We start from the raw sequence: 27,388 nt of genomic DNA, 5'->3' as shown, positions 1-27,388 counted from the left end.
TAGTATGTACCAGTTCCAGTTGAATAGTTGCGCAAACCTTTTTGGCCCTTGTAGGATTAACTAAAACATATTTTCTACTTGAGATAATGTGACTCAATCACAAAGGCCAAAGTTATGTTTCATTTGAAACTTTTATTTCTTTGGTGAAAATCCTTGTTCATCATCCTTTCCATTCAACATAACAAATTTAAAAAGGTTATAGGACATAGGTAATAAAGACTATTTAAACAATGTACCAGAACAAACAAGACGAAGATGAACTTCGAAATGTAACTGAGGAATCAATTGCATTGTCAACCCATGTTTTAACCAAAACAACTAACAAAAATTGAATTCCTCTTGAAATCTAGAACAAATAAACAGTCACCCAAAACCATAGTCTTATAAATAACTTGTCTTACTGCAAATGCAGACACAAGTTCCCATTTTCAAGCTTAAAATATCTATGTCCATTGCTGACAGGTATGCCATGTTTGAACTACTACAAAGAGTAACAAACATAATCAGTGATTCCTGAATCAATAATTCATTCACTGATCAGGCCTTGATATGCCCATGTCTGGTTCTTTTCATCACCTCTGGGCAATTTTTCTTTCAGTGTCCCTTTAGTCTGTACTTGAAGAACTTGCCTTGCGGCTTCTTCATAGCAACTGGTTTGACAACTGATAACCAAGTCATTTTTTTCTTGTTACCACCCTTGGGTTTCCCTTTGGATTTAACAAGACTCTTAGCAAAACCTGCACCGACTGCATTCTGTCTAGCAGAGCTGCTAGACGCAGCAAACATGTCATTAAGAGTCTGAAGCATTTTTACTCCACTCTTAATCATGTACACTTGCTTCTGCAAGTATTTGGAAAGACTGACAATAATATAGCAACGAACTACCATATCTGCCCTTTCTCAATCTGAGAAATGCATCTTAGTTTCCTTAAACGCTTTCTCTGCAGGTTGCTATGGCCCTCACATTGTCAGGACAAATTTTAGCTTCCATGTTTTAGGACAATATCAAATATTTGCTTTTCACTTATTCATAGTTGGTACCATCTAAAGGTTTTCGACTCAAAATCATTTCTAAGATATTTTCTGAAAAACATATAAAGCACACAATTACAGACGAATGCAATAAACAAACGAAATGCAAGTAAATTCTCATAACTACTCTTGTTTATTGTTAACAATCCTTCAGTTTATCTTTACAAGGCTTACGATGGGCAAGTCACTTGTAAAAACCAAAATTGTTATTTGAGCCTTCAGTGCCATTGCCAGAGCCTCGATGGGAGGGTTAACAATTTTACCAAAGTTGAATGTAATTAACCATTGTTTAATTTCAAAATTATCCTTAGTGTCTAAGCATTGCCGACGATGGGCCGTACAATACTTTACTAAAATTTTGAAATTATTAAGATTTAATCTAGTGAAATCTGATTATCCTTATCCGATGGGGCTTCAGCGATAACCATTTCACTAATAAACTCACAAATGGAGCCCGCAGGTTTTAAAATTAATTAATTTTTAAAACCTTCACCCATTCAACATTTTTGTTTGAGAATTTTCATAAGCCCAGTCGAATTCATTGTTTAATTTCAAAATTATCTTTAATAACTTAGTATTATCGACGATGGGACGTACAATACTTTAAAATTTTGAAATTATTAAGGCCCAATAAAATCCAATCATGCTTATCCGTTGGGGCCTCACATGATTATTTTATTGATAGGCCCACAATGCGCCTGGAGGTTAAATTAATTTCTTAATTTAAATCTCCTCCCATAGATATTTAAGTCCAATCTAATAAAATCCAATCATGCTTATTCGATGGGACTTCACATGATTATTTTATTAATGGTCCTATAATGCGCTTGAAGGTTAAATTAATCTCTTAATTTAAATCTCCTTCCATTCAACATAAGCAACATTTTCTAATTTCCAAGAATTATTTAATTGAGAGTATCCTTTGTTTGATTTCAAAAACTATATAAGAAAGAGCGCCGATAAACGTGCACTAAGCTTAACATAATTTTGAAAGTATTAAGGTCCTGAAATCCGGTCACTTTACGTCAGCGTGTGCTCCAAACAATCATGATACATGAATGTTGTATGCAGCGTGTGTTATTCCATGACCATTTCAGAAAAACCCACAAATTACTCGCAAAATAAAAGAATTCTCTCAAGAAATTTTCTCTAATTATTTTTCTAGATTTAAATCATCCAAATAGCTGACTTAATTATTAATCTAGATTGCAACAATCATAATAATTATCATTTATGAGGATAATTTGAAATCAAAATAATTTCCATAACGATTATTTGTCTTGATGTTAATAATCCAAAATTAATTAATTCAATTATTAATCTAGATTTTTAATAAAAATCATAATAATTATTAATTAATTTCTTAGGATGATTTAAAATCAAAATAATCCTATAATAACTATCATACTAGTCGCTGAAGACATAATAGCTATTATGCTCATGCAATCATACAAGTTATGCAACAATATGGCACCACCTATTCTATATGGCATGTTATCGCAATAAAGCATGTTATCTATCATATAATTTATACCAATCAATAAAAGCATTAAATAATAAATCATAATTACTTTAATCCATGGCCTTCCTATTTTAAAGAAAATAAAATAAAATAAAATAAAATAATACAACTTTGGAATTCAACTTTCGCCTAGCCCATAGTATCTGTCTCAAGCCCCTTTAGGGTTTCATGGACCCAAAAGCCCAAAGACCCAATCCTTTGGCGAGAAACCCTAGGACGCGAAAGAGGAACCCTAGCCGTCAGGTCTGTCGCGCCGTCACCCGAAGTCAAATCAGGCTGAAACTCCAGGGGAAGGACGGCGTAGAGACGAGTGCACCGCCGCCGGAACCACCCAAAAAGGTGGCCGGACACTCCCTCACTCTCCCATTATTTTCTGGAGAGTGGCGGCCACTCTCAGCCTCTTGTGGAGGCGCGTGGTGGAGCGTGGAGTCTCCGATGGCGGTGATCCACCCACCGTTGCGTTCGTCTTTCCGTCCTCTTTCCAACCATATATAGATCTCCTGATTCCGAGATCGGGAAGACCTCGAAAAGTCTTCGACAGTACTGACTGCGCATCTTACTCGCGGTTTCTCGATCTTGAACTTTTACAAAATATTGGAAAAATACACAAAAATTTCGAAAATAAATGAAAACAGCAAGGAGGAAACCTAATCATATGGGATTAGCCTCCTTGTTACAAATCGAGAAATACACGAGAGATCCTAACCATGGATTAAAGCATTTTTACCGATTAAAATTTAAACTTTTATGAAAATGAATTATAAAATACACATGCTAGATTCATACCATAATCCTAGAACCCTAGGTGCCACATTTCAAGAAGCAAAACTAATTACATGAATAGTGAAACTAGATTCACATACCAATGTACAGCCAAGGCTCTGATACCAATTGAAGGAAATCTTAGATTTATGCGGAAGCGGTTTAGGACCTAGTACATTGGTATGCTTACCGAATCATCCTTGTTTCACAATTACCTCTCGGTGCGCAGGTGTCGTGTAGAATCTTCCCTTGTAGGATTCCTCTTCATGAACAGCTCACCTTAGCGCCGCAGCACGAACAACCTCCTTGAAGCTGGACTGTGGCAGATCTTCCAAACTATCTCTCGAGGAGGAAGGGGAAGTGTGTGGGCACTGATTAGATTCAGAGCTTGCCTCTTTCTCACAAAAAAGACCTTGGAGGCTGATGACTTAAGAGGTACTATTTATATGGGTTCCAAGAAACCCTAGCTCATTGGGCTCTAGGTTCCTTGGGCTCTTCTCATACTAATAACCCATTTGGGCTTTAGTAAAAGAGCAAACCCAACAGAATATTCATCAATTTTTTATAGGTAGCCATTCTTTTTGGCATGAATATTTACCCAAAAAAAAAAATTTGATTGCAACGATTTTTCTATTGAAAAAAAAAAACTGGTACAATCATTTTTCAATTAAGATTACAAAAAAAAAATTTAATGATCAAGAGTTCATTGTAACAACAAAGTTTTACTTAAAGTAAAATAATTTAATTTTATGCTATTATTAAACAATGAAATGTCAAACTCAGTGAATAATATTACAGCATATTGTTAAACAATCATGAAAACTATTCGCACAACAATTAAATTTAAAAGAAAAATTGTAATTACCAGTTGACAAGCTGAAGAATTTCAAATTAGTTGCAACGTGACGAATACTTAATTTTTTATCTTTTGATTAAAGTTTACTGAAATATTAATGGTACTTTGAAAAACTTATGACCAGGTGAGGAATTCCCTTTATAATAACTCATACGTTGACCTTCTGTCAATAAGTTTTTTTAGATAAAAAATAAAAATAATAAAGGATACATAAAGTAAATTATAACCGCAAGGCGAAAAATTAAAGTGTTTAAAGACAACTTTAATTGAGTAAAGGGTATTTAGTTTTTATATTTATATTTGAATCAATAATAATAATTATTATTATTATTGTTATTATTAATTTTTAAAAACAAGTAACAAACAGTCAACTCCTTTGTGAATCCCATCTAACTCTACTCCACAGATAGTCATGACTCATGACTCATGACTCAAGTGAATTTTAAAAACCAAGGGATTTATACCAAATAAAAAAAATTCCTTTATAACTGTATAAATATAAATATAGTTATTGACATATTAATCGGCCTTAAATGCTTGTTTATGCGCATTTTTATTAACGATAAAATAAATAATATTACATTTAATTACAATAATATATAACAAAAAAATTAAAAAGTATTAAAAAACAACTATAATGAAGAATGAAAAACATTTATAATTTTATATTTTTTATGTTTATCTTTAAATTTTTAAATAATTACTACAATATATTTAAAAAAATCATGCTTTCTTAAATTATTAAACAAATAATTAATAATAATATCTCCCTAACAGAATAATCTAAAGTGGAAAATTTGTCTTTATTAATATAATATCGACAAATATAGATAAAAAAAGAAACGTGAACTGCGAAGTTTGTATCAGTACTCACATGAGTCACATGGCACGGGAATGCAACATAAAGATGTATCATATTTGTTTAGATTTTCAAGTGTGATAGAATCTCTCATTAATTGGTAGGATATAAGTGGATACAATCATGAATTCAATGTCTTAAAGTTTTAGTTTGAGACATGGTATTAGACCTACTTATTGTGGTTAGTTCAGCTTAGTCCATTGATGGCAATGTCCCGTCATGGGCTCCTCCTGAATCCGTCTAACAGTTGTATCAGAGTGGCTCGAACTAACTAAGTATTTGGCTAGGAATCGAGTTGAGTACTTTGGCCTTGGGATACTCAAAGGAAGGGGGAGCATACTAATGATAAGTTTCACGAAATTGATGAGATTTTCAAGTTCAAGTGTGATGGAGTCTCACGTTAGTTGATAATGGACTAAATGAAGTAGATAGACTCATGAACCCAATGCTTTAATGTTTTGGTGGGCCTAATTGCTATGGTTGGTGTAACTTAGCTCATTAATAGTGATCCCCGACAATGTTGTACCCAAAAAAAAAATGTGGTATCCAAGCTGCTATTAATTGCATATCCTGCTCTTGATTTAACAAGTGGATTCAGAGCCTACTGAAAAAGGTTTAAGGATTTATACCCTGATCTGATGTAAGGGCTCTAACTGGAAAGGAATAATTTGAAAATTCAAGTAACAATCTGATGATTCATCAATAGGAATTGAACTGGACCCTTGAGTCGACGCAATTTCATCTTACTAATTACGCTAACCCTCATTTACATTCTTTTAACAAAATTTTTTTTTTTAAGTCTTTCGTTTCATTATTATTAATATAACTTTGAAGATGGGGAATCAAATTCATAATTCTCACTTAATATTGAGAGCGTTAACAGGGAATATGAACTAACAGATAGTGCTAAATAGATCTACAGCAGATGCTTCTATACCTGTTATTACGGGTTCAAAGCATGTGATATCGTTCTAGAAATAGGCTACCTGGAGGTTATTTGTAAGGACCACATTAATCTTATATTTATCTATAACCTAAAAATGGTTCAGTAGTTCACCGATGAGGTCTTGCCTATGGACAAAAGTAAGGGAGAAAATCTAGTCTTTTCTGCAAACATATAAAAGCATCAGAGCAAGCAAGAGAACTGCACATAAAAACTTACCAAAATATTTACTATTTCCTGAAGTAAAGATATCGTTGAGTGAAGAAGTATCTATACTGTTACACTTTGAGTGGCACCAACGTCTGAAAGGCATATGCCAAGATCATCTAAGTTGGGGCAGCTTTGGATGCTCAGCCCTTTCTCATTAGCCAAATGCAATAGGCATATGAAGCACAAATGAGGAGAGACGTCACTAACAGTTGCAGCAGCATTGCATTCACTAGGAAAGTTGGCCAATATATACCTGAAAGATATCATTTCTTTTTGACCCTTTAAAATGAAAAAGGGTCAAAAAAATATTAGATGCAAGAATTAGAACCTACCACTCAACCTCAGCAAAAAATAAAATTGATTAACCACGGATATAGAACAGTAAGGCAAAAACAAACAGCATTAGCAATGCAAGAGTCATACAGAAGAATGTGGAGGGAAGGCTAGAAAGCATGTCATGAAAGGAACATATTGCAGAAAGCAACCTATTTTCGTGAGGGAAGGCTAGAAAGGGAATGATACTTGTGAAAGTTTATAACTAGACATGGAATATAGAGTACCAGACAGAGCCTTTTTAAGAAATGAAGAAACCTTAGTATACCTGAAAAGGAACTTGAACAGATTCTTGAATATGGTCCCAAAGAGTAATTTTCAGTGCCTGAACATCGACTTGTTTGGATGTTTTGTCATACTGGACTTCTATTTTATTGATCTGTGTTATTTGGAAATAATCATACTGAAGTTCAAACTACAATAATTTTTGGCAAAACTGTGTTGAAATTAAAATTAATGATAAAGGAATAAATGTATGATGAAAGATATTATCCTTTCATCAGCATGTATGATACCTAAGATAATCATTTATGAAGAGAGAGTGTAAATTATTAATAAAAAGTCTTAAACCCACTTGACAAGGCTGAGAAATAAGTGTGCTAGAGCCATCCATGTCACTATGTACATCACCATCATACTCGCCATCACAAACACTTTCATTATCCCAGGAACGGAATGATTCATGGTCATTGCATTGTTCTCTTGATCCATCTGCAAATACACCTAAATTTTAAATGCAATCTAGTGATAAATGAAAACATAAAAAATGTTCTCCATATTGACAGACAAAGAATTGCAGGATACAAAGGATAAAAGAATTATTTGGATCACAATTTACCTAACTTTCTTGCCCTCCTCCCAAGACACTGAAAAAAAAAATAGCAAGCATAAGAGAAACACAAGGTAGTTAAAAACGAGAATCGTAAAAAAATCGTAAAAACATAAAAGCGCTTGGAATATTGATAAAAACGTTTTGATGGAAAAAAAATCATAAAAACGTAATAATCAATCAAGATTTTAACTAACATGGAGAAGCAAATAAATATTACTCCGGAACTCGGATAAAGATATTTGAAACTAATTTCTATATCTTAAAGAAAATACCTTTACATTAGGCAAAAGAAATAACTTGACAAGATCCTCTGGCTCATAGTGGCAGTCCTCTGGAAGTTTTGTAACGCAAGGTGATCTATTTTCAGGGAGCAGTAACAATTTGGGATTCTTGGGAGGAGAAAAGATATCAGTCATTTTTTTCTCAAGAAAATTTGTGAAATCTAAATCAACTTCCATATGTCTCTTAGTCCTTGGATGCCTAGTTTTCAGGGTCGACCCATCTTCAGAAGTACAATAAACCTCTGACTTAGAGCCTAAAAAACAGATTCTAAATTGATTAACACACTGAAATCCCAAAATCCATATAACCATTACAATCCCTAAATGGCCTCCTACAACCCACCTTTAGTTGTTCGATACTTCCAATGATCAGGACCTGCCCATGCATTTTTCTTTGACTTAAAACCCAGACTAAAAAATAAATACCCATCGACATTTTCAAATATTTCATCCATATCTAGGTCTTGGGGAGGAAAAGGTTCTCTTTCCTGCAATGTAATTAAAGGTCAATCAATCACATAAAATAATAGCAAAAAAATATCTTCTAAAATATCTTCCAAGACAGGAATGGACGTTCTAGGGCTGAAAAATTACAAAACCTGAGGGTAACTTGGAAAACTTGGGTATGCATCAATGGAGCTCACTTCAGTAACAAATGGTACGTTATCATGATCATCGTTCCATGGCTGGTAGTTATCATATTCTTCTCTTTCAGCCCCAATTCCACAAGCAATAGCTGCATCAAACTCTTCAGCTGCCTTCTGGCTCGAAAATTGACAATCAGAAGGCCTTCTGTTATCATTGTCAAATTGATTTACTATCACCCTGAGAGTTGGAGAGATTTCATCCTTCATATGAATGTTCAATACCATCTGTTCAATACAATCTATACAGAAGATAAGCAAGTCCCAGGTCCATATTAAATGTTTCTATTTGTAATGTGACAACATTTTTGTCAGACATTTCAAAAAGCAACACACCTCTGGCAAAAGAAAGATTAATTGTATCTGAAATATCATGTTCATTTGGACTGGATATGCACTTCCCAGGCACTTCTAGTGAATCAAAGAGCACCCTACATCCACCATATACACCGAGGTTATTCATCAAAAGACCTTTGGCTCCGCCTTCATCAAATTGTGCTGATGTCTGGCGATAGAGGGGATCCACAGTAAATGCAACTGAAAAAACAAATAGATTGTCAGCACTATCTCAATCCCACACCCCAAACAGGTAACAGAAATCAAATGAGATTTGTTATCACCATCGAACTTCTTTACATTAAGAACCTCAAAAGAAGATTCCAATGTTGACAAAGGTGACAACTGCATGAACAAACACACCTCTTACAACTGAGAAAAAAAGTTTGATTATTCAGTCCAGTCCATTCCAGAGATCCAAGGACTAACCTTTTTGTCTATACCTTTCCTGTTTTCTTCTTGTCCACCTTCCGCATTAACACACTCCAGAGTAGTGTCTGACATTATGACACAACATTAAAACTAGTAAAGAATAAAATGTTAAAATACCAACAGTAAATGTACTGCAGAGAGCACATTGAAGCCATTCAGAATTCGGTGACATTCATAAGATACCAAATATTAAGAAGAATTAGATGACTTGTTGCACAGTTAAGGAAGAAAATAAATCCCCATACATTAGAACTAGTAAAGAATAAAATGTTAAAATACCAACTGTAAATTTACTGCAGAATGCTTATTGCAGTCATTCAGAATTCAGAGACGAATATAAGATAACTTGTTATACAATTAAGGAAGAAAATCAATCCTCAATTCCTCATAGCACCCATCCACAAACCAAATGACGAAACAATTGCTATGAAGCGAAAAAAAAAAGTTCATTCTAAGCTTGACAAGAAGGTAATTATTGTTACCTTCGTCAGTTTCTTGTCCTGCTCTATTCATCCCAGCAAGGACTTTATATGCCTCCGAGTGCACCGAATCCACCCTTACTGAATAAATTTTGACTCCAGCTTCAAGAGTGCAGCTTGCCTGCCCAAATAAAGAATCAATAAATGTGACATATATATATACATACATAAATTTGCTTTTAGTGTCACAGATGTCTGATTCATTATACATTTACCTTGTAAGTCCTGCGTAATTATAAACAAAAATTTAATTCTGGAAATCTAGTGGTTGAGACTGGAGAGTGTCAATATTTATGTGGATTCAGATTCCCCCCAAACAACAAAACATAAAATAAAATAAAAAAGAAGCACAATTCAACACATCCGAACCCATAAAACCAACCAGTGCCTGCGGAAAGATGATAATATTTTCATACCATTCTCAAAATCAACGTTGATTTGGAACGAAAACGAACTGAAATTTTTGAACAACATTTGAAACCAAACTATCAAGTAGTAAGCACGACTTACCATTTGAAAATTAGTATCCACGTCATTATCTTCTTCAGCCCTAATAATATCAGTAAGGTGATCAATCAACTGCAACTCCCACGTGTTTTTCTGATTAATTTTCTGCACACAAATAAAACAAACTTCATGTCAGAATAAAAGCTATAAATAGTAAGAAAAAGTGAAGAAAATAAAAATTGATGAACTAGCATATGAAATCACATTTTCGCGGGCTAGCCTTATGCAGTTGTGGAACAAGTCAAGAATCTGGTGCCTGTTGAGATAGGGATCCGAATCGGAGCGTTGGGACTGCAAGTTTACAGCATGGGACTTGCGGCGAAGGGCGATGGCACGGGCTGCACGGGCCTGGGCGCGTTCATGTTGGTCGTCGTTGGAGCCCACAAAGAAAGGGCTCGTAGGAGATAGGATACGAGCGGATATGGGAAGCCTCGGTTTCTGACCCGTTGTCCGATTAGGGCTTAAGGTTTCCGCCATGGAAGTACAAGTGAGGTTTGATTCTGGGATGAGGTTTTGGTTTCTCTTTGGGTTCATGCAGTTGAATTAATGAAATATAGTAACAAAACGGCCTAATTTCCCGCCATTTTTTTTTTTGTAATTTGAATTCGTGAAGAGAGAGAGAGAGAGAGAGCAATATGATTTCATGTTGCATCATTTGACACGGGAGAGTATCAATGTATCATATTTCAAATTCCAACGACAAACACGTAACTTGATAAATTTTCTCAAAAAACTACTATAAAGGGCTGTTTGGTTCAGGTTATATGCAAATTTTCCCGATCATTCATAAGTGGTATTGTGAGTTGTCTTCATTTGGTAGAAAAGAACTACAAATATATCCATGAAACACGGTTGCCTAGCCATTGCCAAAAGTGTGCAAAAAAGCAAGAAAACTTCTGTGCCATTTGACCACTTTGAATGTGGTATTTCAATAAGCATAGCTAAATGGCAAAAAGTGGATTAAAGGGATTGACAAAACTATCCCGTTTTAATACTGAGCAAAGTAACGCTCAACTACTCCCATCGTCTTTGTAACATTAAAAAATTTAAATAAAGGTTATTTTCATCATTAATACCAATTTTCTCATCTATATTTTACTTTCAACCAAACATAAACTCACATAATTTAACTTAATTTCTCCAGTAATATTTTGATCAATCAAACACCTTATTTAAAATTTTCTTACCAAACTTACTTTTCTACCATTTTTCTAATAATTATATTTACTTGATTAAAAAAAAATTCTCCTGTACCAAACACCCTAAGACGTATTCTCACCTCTGGAATATAGACCTTTTTGGTAATATGAACATTTTTTATTTTACCACCTCTTGAATTTGAATAGCTAGGAAATCTGAACCAACGGATGAAAATCAACATTCACTATCTCAAAAAGTATAATTAATATTGTGTTCATCTGAGTAAAAAAAAAAAAGCTCGTGACCCCTTCTTAAGCATGTGATCATAAAAAAAGACATGACAGGCCATATCTGTGCAGAAACATAAATTTTGATCTACCGTTAAAGTTAGAAGGCATCGTTTCTCAAACATAAATTTTGCACTTTAACATAAAATGCAACCTCAAAGCGCCTTTCAATTTCCAACAATAAGCGGAAATTAATAAATCAAAGAATGGCCAACGTTTCTCAAACTGTGTTCAATAATCAATTAAGCCAGATTTAGCAGACAGATCAATTAATGAGTACAAGGGAATTCTGAAAGTCCAAAGTCAGGACGCAGGATCTCCCGGCACCATGGTAAACCCTCCACGCATTTTACTCTTCACACGCTTGCATGCTTGCAACAACAGCAACCTTTTATGACCTTTCCATGATGCTCTCAATCTTGTCGGTCATGCACCGATATTTGTGACAAGGTAGAGAACTAGTATAAGTCACATCACATGGCATCTTAATTGGATTTCCTCATCAAAAACGCTATAATGCATCCCAATAAGCCACCGGCAAAAACCTATACAACAGAAAATGGCAGTCACTGAGACTTGCATAATGGTTAAAAAATGTATTGAACAGAGTCAGAAACAGAGGACTCTAAAGTTTCGGACAAAGTAATGGTTCTCACAATGCAATTCTCATATCCTAATGCACCAAACATGAGTTATTAAGGTACTAATGGACCAATGATGCATAGCAACTATGTCACTAAATAATTATTTTAGCAATTAGATTTTGAAAGCTAAGGCCAGCTATTATGGGGTTCGGCCACACACTGGCACATGACAAGAGGTTGTGGAGAAATATACTCCAAACAACAGATATTACTTGTTAATGAAAATTGAAGGATGCTGCTGGTCACCACACAGAAAAGTGTAAATAGCAGACATCTACCATAACAAGGAAGCACAGGAACGACAGTAAGCACTGCAAAGAGCACAATGCACCTGAAGTGGAGTATGACCGAGTGAATCACGCAGAGGTCTGACATTGGATAAAGGATGTTCTGGAGGTAGTTCGCACACAATTTGATTAAGCAACTGCAATACATGACAGAAAGCAACATTTGAAATGTGTATGTATATATAAAAATTAAGAGCAAAATGTAAAGCAAGACAATAACACTACGATTAAGTAAAAGAACTTACTTCTGCTTGCCGACCTGCATGAAATCTAACTCCTGAGGCATCATACATTACCTATAAAAGTTACACAAAAACTGATCATCCCACTCCATTATAATAAGCACAAAAATATCAACCCGATAAAAAACCCAGACCAGAAAAGACACTTATATTCCCAAGCTCTAAATGAATATTATCTTAACCAGATAATAATACCAAAGATAAAGAATAATGACTGATTAGTCAAAAAATTCCTTATCAATTTCTTCTACAGAAATAATTATGAAGAAAATTATAATCAGCATACTGTAGCATCTTCCAATGTGTACGTGGTTTACATGACACAAAAAGGTTTTATAAACATAAAAACTCAAAACTTTCTTAGACTACAACCTACGAATATTTAAAAAAAAATAAAAAAAATCAAACACAGATATAATGCATTCTTTAATACTCCATCAATGGAAGCACCATGACGATCATAATGGAAATGCTGAATCTGCTAGCGTAGTTGTTTCCAAAGGATATGAAATTCTAAATCTACTAGAGGAGTTTTTTTTTTTAGAGATTACAAAATAATTTGGAATCACAACATCCAAGGTTTCAAAAATGCGGAAATTCATCGCACATGAAATAAAATTCATACATGTAAAAGCTTAATTTGTTAAGTGAAGGTCTTTTTAATGATTTTTATATTTCTCTAACACGGCCCCTTACACAAGAGTCTATTGGACTTGAAGGGTGGATAATAGGGCAGTGAGAATCGAACTCGTAACCACTTGGTCACGGAGGCTCTGATACCATGTAAAAACCAATTCAACCTAAAAGCTTAAGTTATACCTTGGATAGAGATTGAGCGATGAGTGAGAGAGAGAAATGTGATCATGGGAAGAATCCTGGCAAATCAAGTGAAGAACTTGACATTCTTCAAAGAAGTAATAAGAGGAATAAAGGTGAGGGAGATCAGTTTTCAAATGATGTATCTATGATACCTAGACATGAAGGTTGGATGGAAGATGAGAATGGCCAACGTTCAACCTGGAGGGAAATTCTGATGCGTCATAATGGAGAAGATGATGAATGGGAAGGAGAGGCGTCTGCTGAGGAAGACTTGGATGGGGAGGAACCTGCTGAGGAAGAGGATGTCAACCATGGAGGAATTAAGATGTGGGAGGAAGATGATGGGCGTACTTATTTTAGTTGCACCAAAAGAGCAAGGAAGAGAATGAGGAAACCTTGGGAGAAAGCTCTGATTGTTAAACTCCTTGGGAAGAAAATTGGGGTGGAGTTTATGAAGAAAAAAATAAATGTCTTATGGGCTAGAAAAGGCAAAATCAATGTCACTGATATTGGTAATGACTTTTTCCTAGTCCAGTTTAGTGAGAAGGATGATCTCAATTTTGCGTTGAACGGTGGTCCATGGATTGTTTTGGGTCATTATTTATCGTTGAGGAAGTGGGAACCAACTTTCAGACCTAATAGTGCTGGAATTGCTAAGATTGCTGCCTGGATTCGTCTACCGGATATTCCCATTGAATTCTATGATGAAGCTTTTTTTAGAAGGATTGGAAACTGGTTAGGCAAGATGATCAAGGTAGACAGCAATACAAATGCTCATGTAAGAGGACGGTTTGCAAGAATATGTGTGGAACTGGACCTATCTCAGCCATTAAAGGGTGATTATGTGCTGGAAGGATTTACCAAACAAATTGAGTATGAAGGATTAGGGCTCATTTGTTTTGGTTGTGGAAAATATGGACATAGCACCGAGAATTGTTCAGCTGCTCCAAAGCAACGCAGTTCATCCGATATTCATAATGACGATCAAATTCATCAAGAGGAACCTGGCAACTCAGAATTCCATCGAAGCAAAGGATTGGGACCTTGGATGGTTGTTAACCGTCAACGCAGGAGCCGGCAACCTCCTCAGACGGCCGGTGCAGTCCAGCCAGGCGCTGGTTCAAAAACGTTACAAAGGAATAATGATAAGGGAGTTATGACCAGCGATAATCATGGAGATAATCATGGTGATAAGAGAGTTATGACCAGCGATAATCATGGTAATCATGGTAATAAGGGAGTTATGACCAGCGATAATCATGGTGATAAGGAGGAAATTACGCAATCACGGTTTGCAATCTTAATAGCTAGACCTATTAATGAGGAGGATCATAATCAAATAATTAATTCTGTTACTCCTCATATGGGGGCCCCTCAGTTTGAAATTCCTTAGAAAATATGGACTAAATCCAAAAAGTCCAAAGATACCCCTAGGACTAATTCAACGGTTCCTACTATGCATGCGGCTCCTTCTTCAAGCACGGGTAAGAGGTGTCCAGTCCAGGCTGGGGATTTTAATGAAATAGCAAATCGTGATGAGAAGGAAGGTGGTTGTAGAGTTAACTTAAACAGATGTTCCAATTTTGCAAATGTTCTTCATAATTGCAAGCTGTTGGATCTTGGAGGATCGGGTCCTTGGTTTACATGGAAGGGTCCGAAGTTTCTTCATCTTGATCGTGTTTTTAAGAGGCTGGACCGAGCCTGTGCTAATGCAAGTTGGAAGACTACCTTTACTGATGCTGGCGTTAAGGTACTTCCACAGATTTATTCTGATCATAGTCCCATTTTGGTCTACTTGACTAACTTGGACACAGGTTGGAAAAATCGTCCCTTTCGCTTTGAGATTGCTTGGATGGAGCATTATAACTTTACTCAGTTTCTGGCTAGGAGCTGGAATGTTGTGAAAGACACTAGAACGAATCTGCATGATCTGACTCCAAATTTAAAAAGATGGAACAAGGTAGTCTTTGGCAACATTTTCAACATGAAGACTAACCTATTATTGCATAGTATTGCAGAAATTCAGAATCATGTTGATTATCATACCAACTTATCTCTCTAATCTAGAGAAAAGGAGGTTAGGAAGGACCTTGATGCGGTTCTCATACAAGAGGAGATCTTATTGTTTCAAAAAGCCAGGGTGAAATGGATAAATGATGGGGATAGAAACACCAAATTCTATCACATTAAAACAGCTACTCGAAGAAGTTCGAATAGGATCCTTGAGTTAAAAAATTCTGATGGGATTTGGGTGAAGGAAGCTAGACAACTTCATCAATTGGTAACAGATTTCTATAGTAACTTGTTTAGTGAGGAAGTCCTTAATCGTGATTGGGTGAAAACAAAGACTACTTGGCCCCTTCTGCACGATGATCTGCTATCTAATCTGACTCGTAATCTTTCGGATGACGAAATTTCAAAAGTTATTTTTAGTATCAATGGGTCAAAAGCTCCAGGGGAAGATGGTTTTCCAGCTGCCTTTTTTCATAAGAATTGGAGTCTTATTAAGACTAATGTTATTAAGGATGTTAACATGATGTTTCAGAATCCCAATCTGATTCACCTTGTGAACTCGACTCTTCTGGTCCTCATTCCAAAAGTAAAGAGACCTGAAAGTGCTAAGCAGCTCAGACCAATCTCTTTGTGCAATGTCATTTATAAAATCCTCAGTAAAATTCTGGTTAACAGACTGAAGCCCCTAATGGAAGAGATGGTGTCTCCCTTCCAAGCTAGTTTTGTTCCTAAACGACATATCCAGGACAACATCATCATCACCCAAGAGCTGATCCATTCAATGCGTAGAATGAGAGGAAGAAAATGTTTCATGGCAATTAAAATCGACTTGGAAAAGGCTTATGATATGTTAAATTAGGAGTTTGTTCGTAAAGTTTTGGATGAAATTCAAATCCCACACTGGTTCACAAATATTATCATGAATTGTATCAACTTTGATAAGGTCTCAGTACTTTGGAATGGAGCCATTGCAGGTGACTTCCTTCCTTCAAGAGGAGTTCGTCAGGGTGATCCTTTATCTCCCTACATTTTTGTTCTAGCCATGGAAAAATTGTCTCATCTCATTCAAGATGCGGTTGACAATAAGAGATGGAAACCAATTTCCGTGGGATCAAAAGGTCCTAAGATAGCCCATCTGATGTTTGCTGATGATTTGATGCTGTTTGCAGAAGCTTCTCTAGATCAAATCAAAGTTATAGTGGATTGCTTGGAGACTTTTAGTTCAATGTCTGGCCTAAAGGTTAGTATTCCGAAATCTAGTATTTTTTTCTCAAAAAATACAGATGCTCACATTGCAGATGATATCACAAATGTGTGTGGCTTCAAGCAAACTCACAATATAGGGAGATATCTTGGGTCCATGATGAAACATGGTCGAGTAACCAAAGACCATTATGCTGATGTTGTTGCAAGAATTAGGCACAAGTTATCTGGTTGGAGTAACCAGGTCTTATCTTTTGCCGGTCGAATTACTCTTTCCAACTCCGTTATTTCAGCAACTCCTATATTTCAAATGCAACACAGTCTGCTTCCTGTAGCCATTTGTGATGAAATAGAGAAGTTGCAGCGTGCCTTTATTTGGGGTGATAAAAATGGTCAAAGGAGATCTCATTTGGTTGCATGGGATAATATTTGCAATCCTAAGAGCATGGGTGGCTTAGGGGTGATTAACCTTCGTGTCCAAAATATGGCTTTCTTTCATAAGCTTGCATGGACGATTCTTACTTCGCCCGATTCGTTGTGGGTTCGAGTTGTAACAAGTAAATATAAGAGAGGTTTGGATCTTCGGAGGGAAGTAAATCATAAAGCATATGACTCATACTTCTGGAAAAATCTGTGTAGTGTTTGGCCATCTTTTCTTCAAGCAATGCAATGGGAGATTGGAGACGGTAATGATGCATTATTTTGGACAGACAATTGGTTGGGTTTAACTGAGTGTCTTGCCTCTCTGGCTACTCGTACTCCAACAGGTTTGGAGTTGAATCTCCCTGTTAGTGCCTTCGTGAACAGCAATACTGGTCAATGGAACTTTCCCTATATTCGTCAATATCTCAATGATCAAGCTGTTGCAAGGATCCAAGCTGCTCTCATTCCTAGCGCATCGGATGGAAATGACCGCATTATTTGGAGAAATCAAAAGGTTGGCTGCTCTTTAGTTAAAACCGCGTATTATAACATGCTTGGTTTCCCTCTCATGCCGTTGTAAAATTCTTGGACTACCATATGGAAATGGCATGGGCCTCAATGTGTTAAATCTTGTATGTGGATCATAATGCATGGCTGCCTTCTTACTAAAGACCTCACATCTAGATGGAGTGGGGAATCTGGTCATTGTAAAATGTGTCCTGGTGAGTTGGAAACAAATCTCCATGTTCTAAGAGATTGTAAGCATGCTAGAAGTGTTTGGAATTCTCTGGTTTCAGCTAATCGGCAAAGCTTATTCTACAGCTTGGATCTTAGAGATTGGGTTGAAAATAATATCTCAAAAGCTTGGAATCAAAGTAATTCAGATGATTGGCGTGATGTCTTTTTTATCTCTTGCTGGTTCATTTGGGGATGGAGGAACAAAAGTGTCCATGATACTAACTTCAAGCATCAACCCATGGAACACACATAATTGCTATGTATATAGAGGAAGTTCGTAACTGCATGGGTAGGAAGGCTATGGCTACTACTAGCATTCATCCAACTCGTATGAGTTTATGGAAACCTCCAAGGCTAAATTGGGTGAAGATTAATATTGATGGGGCAGTTGAAAGGAATACTGAGGTGGCTGCTTGTGGTGGGATTATCAGATCTGATGATGGCTCTTGGTTGGGAGGCTTTGAGTACCATATTGGTGCTTGCACTCCTTTAATGGCGGAGCTTTGGGGAACTCTAAAAGGTCTGGAATTGGTTTGGCAACTGGGATTTAAGAAGGTGGAACTAGAAGGAGATGCTTCTGAAGTATTCTCTTTGCTTGCTGATTGCAATGCAGCTTGTCAGCCTCGTATAGTGGCTAAGATACAAGCACTCATCGGTCAGGATTGGGAGGTAACGCTTTCTCATATTCCAAGAGAAGCTAATTCCTGTGCAGATTGGTTAGCCAAGTCTGCTCTTCACAAAGATACTGGATTCTGGAGTCATAGAATTATGTCGTTTCACCTTGCTCAGTTATTTGATCACGATCTTTAGGGAATCTCCTCTTGTAGGGATATAGACCCTGGATAGTTATTTTTTGTTTCTGGTTGTTTGTTTGTTTTTGTTTGGGGCTTCGCCCCTTAATGTTATCAAAAAAAAAAAAAGCTTAAGTTATTAAGTGAAGATCTTTTTAATGATTTTTATATTTCTGTAACATTCTCTTCCTAATTCCAAATTATGTAGGCTGTAATGAATCTACTTTCTCAAAAGTTTAAGATGTTGGGTGAAGGCACACAAAAGCTTTCATTATATCTTTAACACATTTATATTATATCTAACATACCCTCTCATGCAAGAGCCATTTTTTTGTATTGGGCTTGTAGCTTGGACAATGCACAGCACGCCTACCTCGTGCTAAAATTCAACTTTTTCTTTGTCACAAGAATTGAGGCAGCTAGGATCAAAATCTAGATCATTTGATCATGGAGGCTCTTATACCATATCATAAACTAAATTTCTCAAAAGCTTAAATTGTTGGGTTAAGTTACATGTTTTATTATATCTTTGACATAATTATATTATATCTAACATAGGCCATTGTTAATCTTGATCCTAATACCGGAATATATTATGGCTTCTTAACATATAAGGTCCAAGTTAATTAGTAAATAAAACTTACTCAGACCAAACATGTAAGAAAGCGAAGAACAATAAGAATATATTCCAGAAATATCAAAACCAAAAATCGAAAAATAAAAAGCATGAATACAACATGGGTGAAAGTGAAAGAAATTGCAAGTCAAGGCTAATCAAGGAACAGAGCACTAATATTTTATCACAAATGAAATACATACAATACATGCCAAGACAACTGCAACAGCAAAAGCGGGTGATCCCATCCCTTCTTGGAAACCTATGGCCACAGCCAGAGCTGACACTGTTGCAGAATGTGATGAAGGCATTCCACCAGAATCAAGCATCCTTTTAGAGTCCCATCTCTTTTCCTTATACCTGAGTATCTAGGAGGAAGGTTTTGGAAAAAATTAAGCACGTATTTCCAGTCGCATATGGGTCTGTACTACCAAATTGTTCAGTTTTAGAGACAAAAATGCATATTAGGTATTTAAACCCCCACCCTCAAAAAAAAAATCATTGCCCTGATGATGAAATGTCAGTAAAACATATGCATACAACATGAACCAAATAAGATTTTTAGAGTTCATTTCATGTTATAAACAACTAACAGCTTAAATCACCACATCTATCATTGTTTTTCCACCAAAAGTCCAAATCAATAAATGGTAAAACAAAAACTTGATTCTTCAAAACAACAGCATACGACACATCCACAATCTCCCTCAGAAAATAGTAAAAGAATTATTACTAGTGTCTCTTTTCTTAATTATTATTAATTCTTTTTAATGTACAAAAGTTTGTTCAATGCCAATAAGCCAGAAAGGAAATTCTAAAAAAATTGAAGCACGTCTAGTCAGCATACACTGATGGGGATTGGCCCAGAGATTCGTTCCCAAAAAGCTGGACCTTAAATTTCAAACCCTAAAACCCGAATCTCACTAAATTTTTTACCAAATTAAAGTATACATTGATGATAAAAAACCTAAGTACTTCCAATACAAGCACCCAAAAAAGCATGTAACAAGCTGGATACTAAAAATGTCAAACACGCTCCTTATTACAACGCTCTGATCTAATCGACGAGAAAATCAATGATTCTACAATAAGTAACTGAGCTCCAATTCACGTAACGAGAAGATGAATCACGCAGAATTCAAAGTTCAAATTGAGCGGTAAACGAAGAAATTAAGCGATCAAAGATAAAGAGAAATGTAACAAGTTGAAAAAGTGGGCGAGTAAGACGCACCAGGTGGTGAAGATCTTGAGAAACTGAGCGAGAGCGAAAGAGAGGAAAGCGGAGAAGAGAGGAAGGTTAGAAGGAAGCAAAGAAGGTGCTGTCGTTGTTGTTGTTGTTGTTGTTGTGTGCATGCTTGACGTGACATCTGCTACTGTGATCACTTCGTCCATGAAGGAAATGGAATCACTTCAAAAAAAGAAAAAAAACCTTTTTTTTCTAGCTTCTCCGTTGCTTCTCGTGTTACAGAACTAAAAAAGTTGTAACTTGTAATAAAAGCCAAGCTTTACGTGATGAGCGCATCGAAATTTAAAGAAAGGCAAAAAAATACTTCTTCTTTTTTGCTGCCAAATTGCTCGTACTTCTTCTTGCTGCCAAATTGCTCTCCTTTCGATTTTAGCACCATTTTTTTTTATAAGGTGAGTCCCATCATTCTTCTCTCTTATTACTTGCAAAATTGAACATCTCCTGACTCCTATAAAAGGAGAACTTGAAAGTTGAAACCACCGAAGTTCTCGCACATTTCTTGATACTCCTGTATTTCGAGATTTATAATATTTAAAATTTCATTATATATCAAAAAATATATATTGATTGTTATTTTATTAAATTAATATAATAAAAATTAAAAGTAAATACAGAATAAATTTCAATGATGTATATAAGATATTTTTAATTTGAAACTATAATAATATATATTTATATCTTAGATTTTTTTGTAAAATTGATGAGTATCATCAGTTTAATTTTATTTTTTACAAATTATTGAATATTAAATATAATATATATTATATAAATTAAAAATATTATTTAATATTAAAACTTGTCTTAATACGTCGAAATCTATTTTTTAAAATTAACGTGTTAGAGGTCGTATCGTGTCATATTTCGTATTCTGTGTCAGTATTGGTACAACATAAGTGATTAGTATGACACGGCCTTTAAAAATTATAACAGATTTAATTTAACTTAAGCAATAAAATATATCATATATTTAAATAATATATTGATTTATTTTTATATTTCAAATTTTAAATTAAAAACTCAAACATCAATTACATGCTTATTTACCTATGCTAATCAACTTAAGTGAGAATCGTACATTATCTAAATTATCAACTTTTTAAAATTAATTCCACGGTCTGCTAATGAAGACCAATGTCCTCCAAAGTTGAACAAAGAAACCTCCAATTGACTCTATGATGGACCTTCTCTAAATCCACTTTTTTGACCATCCACCCAACTCTACCTTTTTTAAGTTTCATTGAATGCATTATTTCTTGAGCAATGATGATATTATCACTGCTATGTCTCCCCTTAATGAAGCTACATTGGTTAGGCATAATAAGATAACCTAAATGGGGCTTAAGTATATTGGTGTAACTTCTTGGTGGCTGACGAGGGTGGGGAGTGATCGCCGGTACAAAGAGGCACGGGCAAGAAGCAGCTCCTAGCAGGCTTCCGGTGGAGGGTACATGAATGAATCGAATACACACCCAAAAGAGAAGGATTTCAAAGATTGTACATGTATAGGACTCTACAGTTAGGGATAGCTTATAAGAATTAATTGGTATTACCTAGACTAATAAGATGCATCTACTTTTTGGTAGCCTAGAATGGAAGAACTTCATAGTTAAGCGTGCTTAACTTGGAGTAATTATGGGATGGGTGACCTCATGGAAAGTTTTTCCAGGAAGTGTGTGAGTGGTGATAAAGTATGCCGAAAAGTCTCGTGTTAGTTTGTGGGGATAGTCATTGATTCTTGAAGCGGACAGACATTACAGTTGGCAACAATCTTCGTAATGGCTTTATAAATTACATTACATAAACTAATGGGACGAAGCTTCGTGATAGAATCATGATTCTCTTCCTTTGGAATAAGACAGATTAAGGATTTATTAATGTCCCTTAATTTTAAAGGATCATTGAAGACCTCCTTAATTAGTCTGACAACTAAGCTTCCCACAGAGGTCCACTGAGAGTGGAACAATAAGGCATTCAGCCCGTCTGGGCAAGGCAATTTGAACTCATCCATGATAAAAATAACATCCCTAATCTCTTCACTGCTAGGAGAATGATGCATAGTGGAAAAGGAGACATTGTGAACCCTGGGAAATCTGCCTGGGAGCGGGAAGGGTTGGAAAGGCAACCCATCGTCTGTATACAACTTTCTAAAGAAACCATTCACCATGTCTTTAAGCGTAATAGGATCCTCTACCTAGTTGTCACTCTTATCTTTGAGCGTGAGAATTATGTTATGCCTCTGTCGGCCAACTGTAGAAGCATGGTAGAACTTAGTATTGCGATCACCCCCCACCAGCCACTGACTCCTGGAACGCTGGAACCAGAACAACTCCTCTTGACTGTATATCTTATTCAACTCTTCCCAAAGATTGCGTTGAAGTATCTCTAGAGATTCACTTGGATAATTTCGCAGCTCCTCGTCAATGCCCACAATGCGAGCATGAAGACGAAATTTTCGACGAATGTTCTCTCTAAAGACTTGCTTGTGCCAAACCTCAGCTTCCTCTTGAAAATGATGACTAGCTACTTTCCATGACACATCCCTACTCTAGCAGTTGTTTACCAAATCGTTGATCCATCACAAGTTAACCAAGCCGCAAGTAAGCGAAATGGTCGATTCTGGTTTCTTTTTCCACGGTGGGAACTTTCCCATAGAAGAATTGGTCTATGATCTGAACTAAAAAATGAAAGATGGAAAGCATACCTCTCCTGAACATTTTCCATCCACTCAGCATTGATTGCCACTTTATCTAACCGCTCTAAAAGTTGGCCTCTTTTCCAAGTGAAGGAGGGACCCTTGAAATCAATGTCCGAAATATTGCACTTGGACAAACATTCGTTAAATTCTCTCATGCTTCCTAGACAAGCTGCATTACCACCTTTCTTCTCAAAAGGGTTACAAATAGCATTAAAATCCCCCATTACCAGCCAAGGTTTGTTAACACCAAGGCTCAAGTTAAATAGCTCCTCCCACAGAAGCCTCCTAGCAATTCTTCTAGGGCTACCATAAACAAAAATCGCTACCTTCTCAACCTTCTTCGATAATTAAGAAATATTCACATGAACAAATTGGCAGTGGACTGCTAGAACAGAAATGTCTACCTCTATATTATCCCACAACACCCAAATTCCCCCAGAAAAACCCACAACATCCTGTTTGAGATAACCATCAAAACCTATATTTTTAATTTTCCTATCTGCCTGAACTCCACTAATACGCACCTCTGTGAGTATCAAGATTTTAATCTTATACTTCTTGCACATATACTTAATAAATAAGGTAAAGCCTCTCTTATTAGCGCCCCTACAGTTCCAAGAGCAAATATTCATGGGAAATAGACAAAAATAATAAAGGGGACTAGGACACATGGTCCTAATGTTGTAGCCAGATAGGCCCATTCAGAACGACTTCGTCGGCCAAGCGGGCCACTTCTGTATTGAATTGCGCAAACCTGCGCATAAATTTCGCAGCATCCATATGATTATTCTCATGATGAGAAGTTCCTTCCATGCTGCTTTCTTTCTCAATATTTTTAGAGGTATTCGTGATGCCTTTTCTGCCAGCAATCACCCTTTGCATGCTACACATAGCAGTTTTTCCCTTTTCAGTCATCTTATCATCGATCTGGGTATTACTTTTCATGGCACTTCTATCCATAGGTTCCGCTCTTGCCTTAACAAGCCCTCGCTTGCCTACGCCTAGATAGACATATACCGAGGAATTTCCTCTTTTCTGATTGACACCCGATTTCCTTTTCAAAGTCAACTTCTGAACGTTCCTCTTGTTATGATCTCTATGCACCCGTGATCCCTGGGACCTATGATCCTGCAAACCTGACCCCTTGTCCTCACTCTAAGCCATGACACCATCCTCTATACTACCTTTGGGATTTCCCCCACCTCCCTGGGCTTTCCCCGTTGCCAGAGCACCCTTTGCTATTGTCTTTTTCATGTAACCCGACCCTGAGAATGTTCTCCTATTCTTTGTCTTTCTCTTCACTACCATCCAAGCTCCAAAAACCTGAGTAATATTCATGTCCTTCTCCTTCTCTAAGAAAGTTTCCTTCACTGAACCCTTAATGTTCTGCAAGTATTCCTCCAGCCTCTTTCCCTGAGCCACCATGATACTAATTTCCTTGCATGGAGCCTCCTTATAGTAATTAAGACCCCCATTGCAAGCATCCTTATGGTGACCATAACGACTACAAGCAAAACAGATGAGATGGAGCCCTACATACCCTACATTAAGGTATACAAACTCCTTCTGAAAGAAATTCCGAAGTTTGCATCGCGATACAAAGCTTTTCCTCAAATCCACCCCCACACAATTGTGGGCGAACCTAGCTTTGTTTGTGATCTCCCCCTCAACACACTTCATTATCCTCAAAGAGGTTTTGTTAACCTTTAGCGTCTTTCCTAGCATATTCCTAATTTGCCGCAGATGTTAGGCCGTGTAGAATTCGGTTGGTAGACCTGGAATACGTAACCATACTGCAAGCTTATTCACCTCCTTATTGAAAGTATCAAAGAAGGGTCTCCATCGCTGCATTATGACATAACGGTCTACCACGACCCATGGTCCTTCATGCAGGACATAAACATAATCTCACTCTTCCTTAAATTGGATAAGTATATGACCATTATCAAAATCAATTGACTCAAAAAACCCCAACAGCTTCCAGAGTCTTAGCAAACAAGCCATAAGAAATCTGGGAGCCATTTTCTTCCCCATCAATTTAATGATGAGTTCGTTACTCCCCTTCTTACAATTCTCCTGATGTTGCTTTCTAGAGAACACGTATGTAGGACAAAGTGGATCCTCTACTTCTTCTCCACAATCTCTTCAGGCATAACAACATCCTCCTATTCATTTTCGGAAACATTCCCATCACCATTCAAGCCAAGCACCTTATCCAAGTAAGACACACCCATATTGCCTTTGTTTGACTCCTTCACACCTCCAATAACCAGATTGAACTCCTTATCTACTGTCTCCATGTCCAATTTCTCGACCCTCATTTCAGCATCTTTTGGTAACAACACACACTAGCTCTGGAGTCCTTCTCTTCAGAATGAGGGCTCCTCTCCGGGTTAACCCCTGGCTTCTCTCTAGACACCTCTACCGAGGCAAATTTCATATGCCCCATCTTCCTACATTTTCTTTTTTCTCTGAGATCATTAGTACTCGTAGAACCGTCAAGATATAGTTCTCCTCCTTGAGGCCCAATAGGGGTCACCCAATTTCTCAAACACCTCTAACACTGAAATTCTTGGAGTTGGACCTTGCATAACAAATGATGGCCCAAGGAAAAGATCACTAAAGTTGGATTTTCCCTGATTTGCTGATGGTGACCCCCCCATATTGGATTTTTGGAGTCAATTGTTATTTCCAATACAACAATATCGCTAACACTGGTTGATTTGATAATGGCATCCTTTCGCCTAGATTTACCAGCTTCACGCTAGTTTCAATGAATGTTCAACAATAGGCTGCTTACTGATATGATTCTTTTGTCGATGCTTTGCATCACTGATTTGGCCTGTCTAACTTTGATGATAATACTGGCTCACTTGTTAAAGTACAATAGACAATATATGTTTCACTTACCAGTTTACCTATGAAGCCCTTGATTACCGGTTATCTAGATTATCCCCTACTCTCTGTCATAATATCTCTATTTATGCCCTTAAACCACACAAAACGTTCCATTTTGACACACCGTCCTCGTGACCGCCACGAGGCTTTTGGGTTAGATAAACTATGCGAAGACTAACTCTTTGGCCCAAAACCTTTGAAGACATAGATCCCTGAACCTTCTTTTACTCCATCTTCCACTACATTCTAATTCCAACGGACCTTAGCTAAACCAACAAACCTTATACCTGTATTACCCATTAAAAGACTCACACTCATTGATATGCAAGCCTGTCAGGAAAAAGTTTATGCTACAATTGGGATGAACTATACGCTATGATGCACGGACACGAGACACGACACGACACGCCGACACGTTAATTCTAAAAAATATCATATTTCGACACGTTGGGACACGTTTTGATATTAAATAAAAAATTTAATATATATAATATAATTTATATTTAATATATATAAGAGTCCATAATAAGTCATATAACCAATCAAATATTTAAATTTCATAACATAAATATAAATATAAATAATTTTTCGTACTTTGTTAATTTTTCATGTCAAATTTCATAACAGAAAAAAAATTAATTTATAAATTATTTCTTTAATATTTAGTTAACAAAATAAAATTAAGATTAAAAAAAAAATGTGTCTGAACGTGTCCGAGAGTTGACTGTGTGTCGGAAAAAATTGACTGCATGTCGAAAAAACGTGTCAAAATATGTCCGAAAATTGATCGCGTATCCTCAAATATTGACTATGTGTCGGACACATATCCGAGCGTATCAGAGCATGTCCGACACTCAAATTTTTTGAAAAGTTGCGTATCTGTGTGCTTTAGAGGCTATACGTTTATAGCCATAAGTGCAATGGATGTGTCACAGTGTTATACCTGGTAGGTACTGATGATGACCAAACGAATGACCAGATACACATTGATGAAATTAATCCCCTACCCCCTACCTGCACAGGATCCCTTAATATTATCTCATAAAATGCATTTGTATTAAATTAGTTATCTTATTTATATATCTACCTAAACTTCTTAGCCTTGTGTTGAATCGCCTTGATCCAAATGGCTATTTCTTCTTCAGATTTGCATCTAGGCATTGTTATGGTTGTACTTAGAGATGAATCATTTTCTTACCCAACATGTTCAATCTCAATGTTCTTGTTAAGCCAGATCAACTATCTTATGAAAATAACACGTCAACCTCTCATGAATTAGGACAATATATAAAAGTGCCTTGGCATAATTTGTAAAGCT

General features: G+C 36.3%; 3 protein-coding genes across 3 annotated transcripts; all 3 read right to left on the bottom strand.

The window, feature by feature from the left end:
* Nucleotides 1–6,244: 6,244 nt before the first annotated feature.
* LOC133304319 (condensin complex subunit 2-like) lies at nt 6,245–10,505 on the bottom strand. Its single transcript, XM_061504330.1, has 13 exons — nt 10,233–10,505; nt 10,032–10,133; nt 9,525–9,642; nt 9,040–9,107; nt 8,895–8,955; nt 8,609–8,811; nt 8,230–8,559; nt 7,974–8,118; nt 7,622–7,884; nt 7,356–7,383; nt 7,092–7,240; nt 6,786–6,896; nt 6,245–6,463 (listed from the first exon to the last, which is right to left on the bottom strand). Exons 1-13 carry the CDS (start codon nt 10,503–10,505, stop codon nt 6,245–6,247), a joined length of 2,070 nt encoding a protein of 689 aa, XP_061360314.1.
* Nucleotides 10,506–11,940: 1,435 nt separating this feature from the next.
* On the bottom strand, nt 11,941–20,623 carry LOC133304331 (uncharacterized). Its single transcript, XM_061504346.1, has 5 exons — nt 20,463–20,623; nt 19,435–19,591; nt 12,632–12,682; nt 12,431–12,523; nt 11,941–12,000 (listed from the first exon to the last, which is right to left on the bottom strand). Exons 1-5 carry the CDS (start codon nt 20,621–20,623, stop codon nt 11,941–11,943), a joined length of 522 nt encoding a protein of 173 aa, XP_061360330.1.
* A 2,045-nt stretch (nt 20,624–22,668) lies between these two features.
* On the bottom strand, nt 22,669–24,132 carry LOC133304318 (uncharacterized). Its single transcript, XM_061504329.1, has 4 exons — nt 23,927–24,132; nt 23,577–23,778; nt 23,179–23,507; nt 22,669–23,017 (listed from the first exon to the last, which is right to left on the bottom strand). The coding sequence occupies exons 1-4, from the start codon at nt 24,130–24,132 to the stop codon at nt 22,669–22,671; spliced, it is 1,086 nt and encodes a 361-aa protein (XP_061360313.1).
* Between the last annotated feature and the right edge of the window lie 3,256 nt (nt 24,133–27,388).

Source organism: Gastrolobium bilobum, unplaced genomic scaffold (genome assembly GCF_033153095.1).
Source record: "Gastrolobium bilobum isolate Gb01-03AN ecotype WA unplaced genomic scaffold, APGP_CSIRO_Gbil_v1 utg17219, whole genome shotgun sequence".
NCBI lineage: Eukaryota > Viridiplantae > Streptophyta > Magnoliopsida > Fabales > Fabaceae > Gastrolobium > Gastrolobium bilobum.
The sequence above is the reverse complement of the archived record's forward strand: the minus strand, read 5'-3'. Positions and strand labels throughout refer to the sequence as shown.

Coding starts and splice junctions, on each gene's coding strand:
- LOC133304318 (XM_061504329.1), bottom strand. CDS start 24,132: ATGGATAGAAGTGCCATGAAAAGTAATACCCAGATCGATGATAAGATG. Junction 23,779..23,926: donor GCTGCGAAATTTATGCGCAG/GTTTGCGCAATT, acceptor TTGGAACTGTAG/GGGCGCTAATAAGAGAGGCT. Junction 23,018..23,178: donor ATGGAAAATGTTCAGGAGAG/GTATGCTTTCCA, acceptor CTGCTAGAGTAG/GGATGTGTCATGGAAAGTAG.
- LOC133304331 (XM_061504346.1), bottom strand. CDS start 20,623: ATGGACGAAGTGATCACAGTAGCAGATGTCACGTCAAGCATGCACACA. Junction 19,592..20,462: donor CTCAAGATCTTCACCACCTG/GTGCGTCTTACT, acceptor CTAGATACTCAG/GTATAAGGAAAAGAGATGGG. Junction 12,001..12,430: donor TCGGTCATACTCCACTTCAG/GTGCATTGTGCT, acceptor TCTGTTGTATAG/GTTTTTGCCGGTGGCTTATT.
- LOC133304319 (XM_061504330.1), bottom strand. CDS start 10,505: ATGGCGGAAACCTTAAGCCCTAATCGGACAACGGGTCAGAAACCGAGG. Junction 9,643..10,031: donor TGGATACTAATTTTCAAATG/GTAAGTCGTGCT, acceptor TTATTTGGGCAG/GCAAGCTGCACTCTTGAAGC. Junction 8,812..8,894: donor TAATGTAAAGAAGTTCGATG/GTGATAACAAAT, acceptor TTGTTTTTTCAG/TTGCATTTACTGTGGATCCC.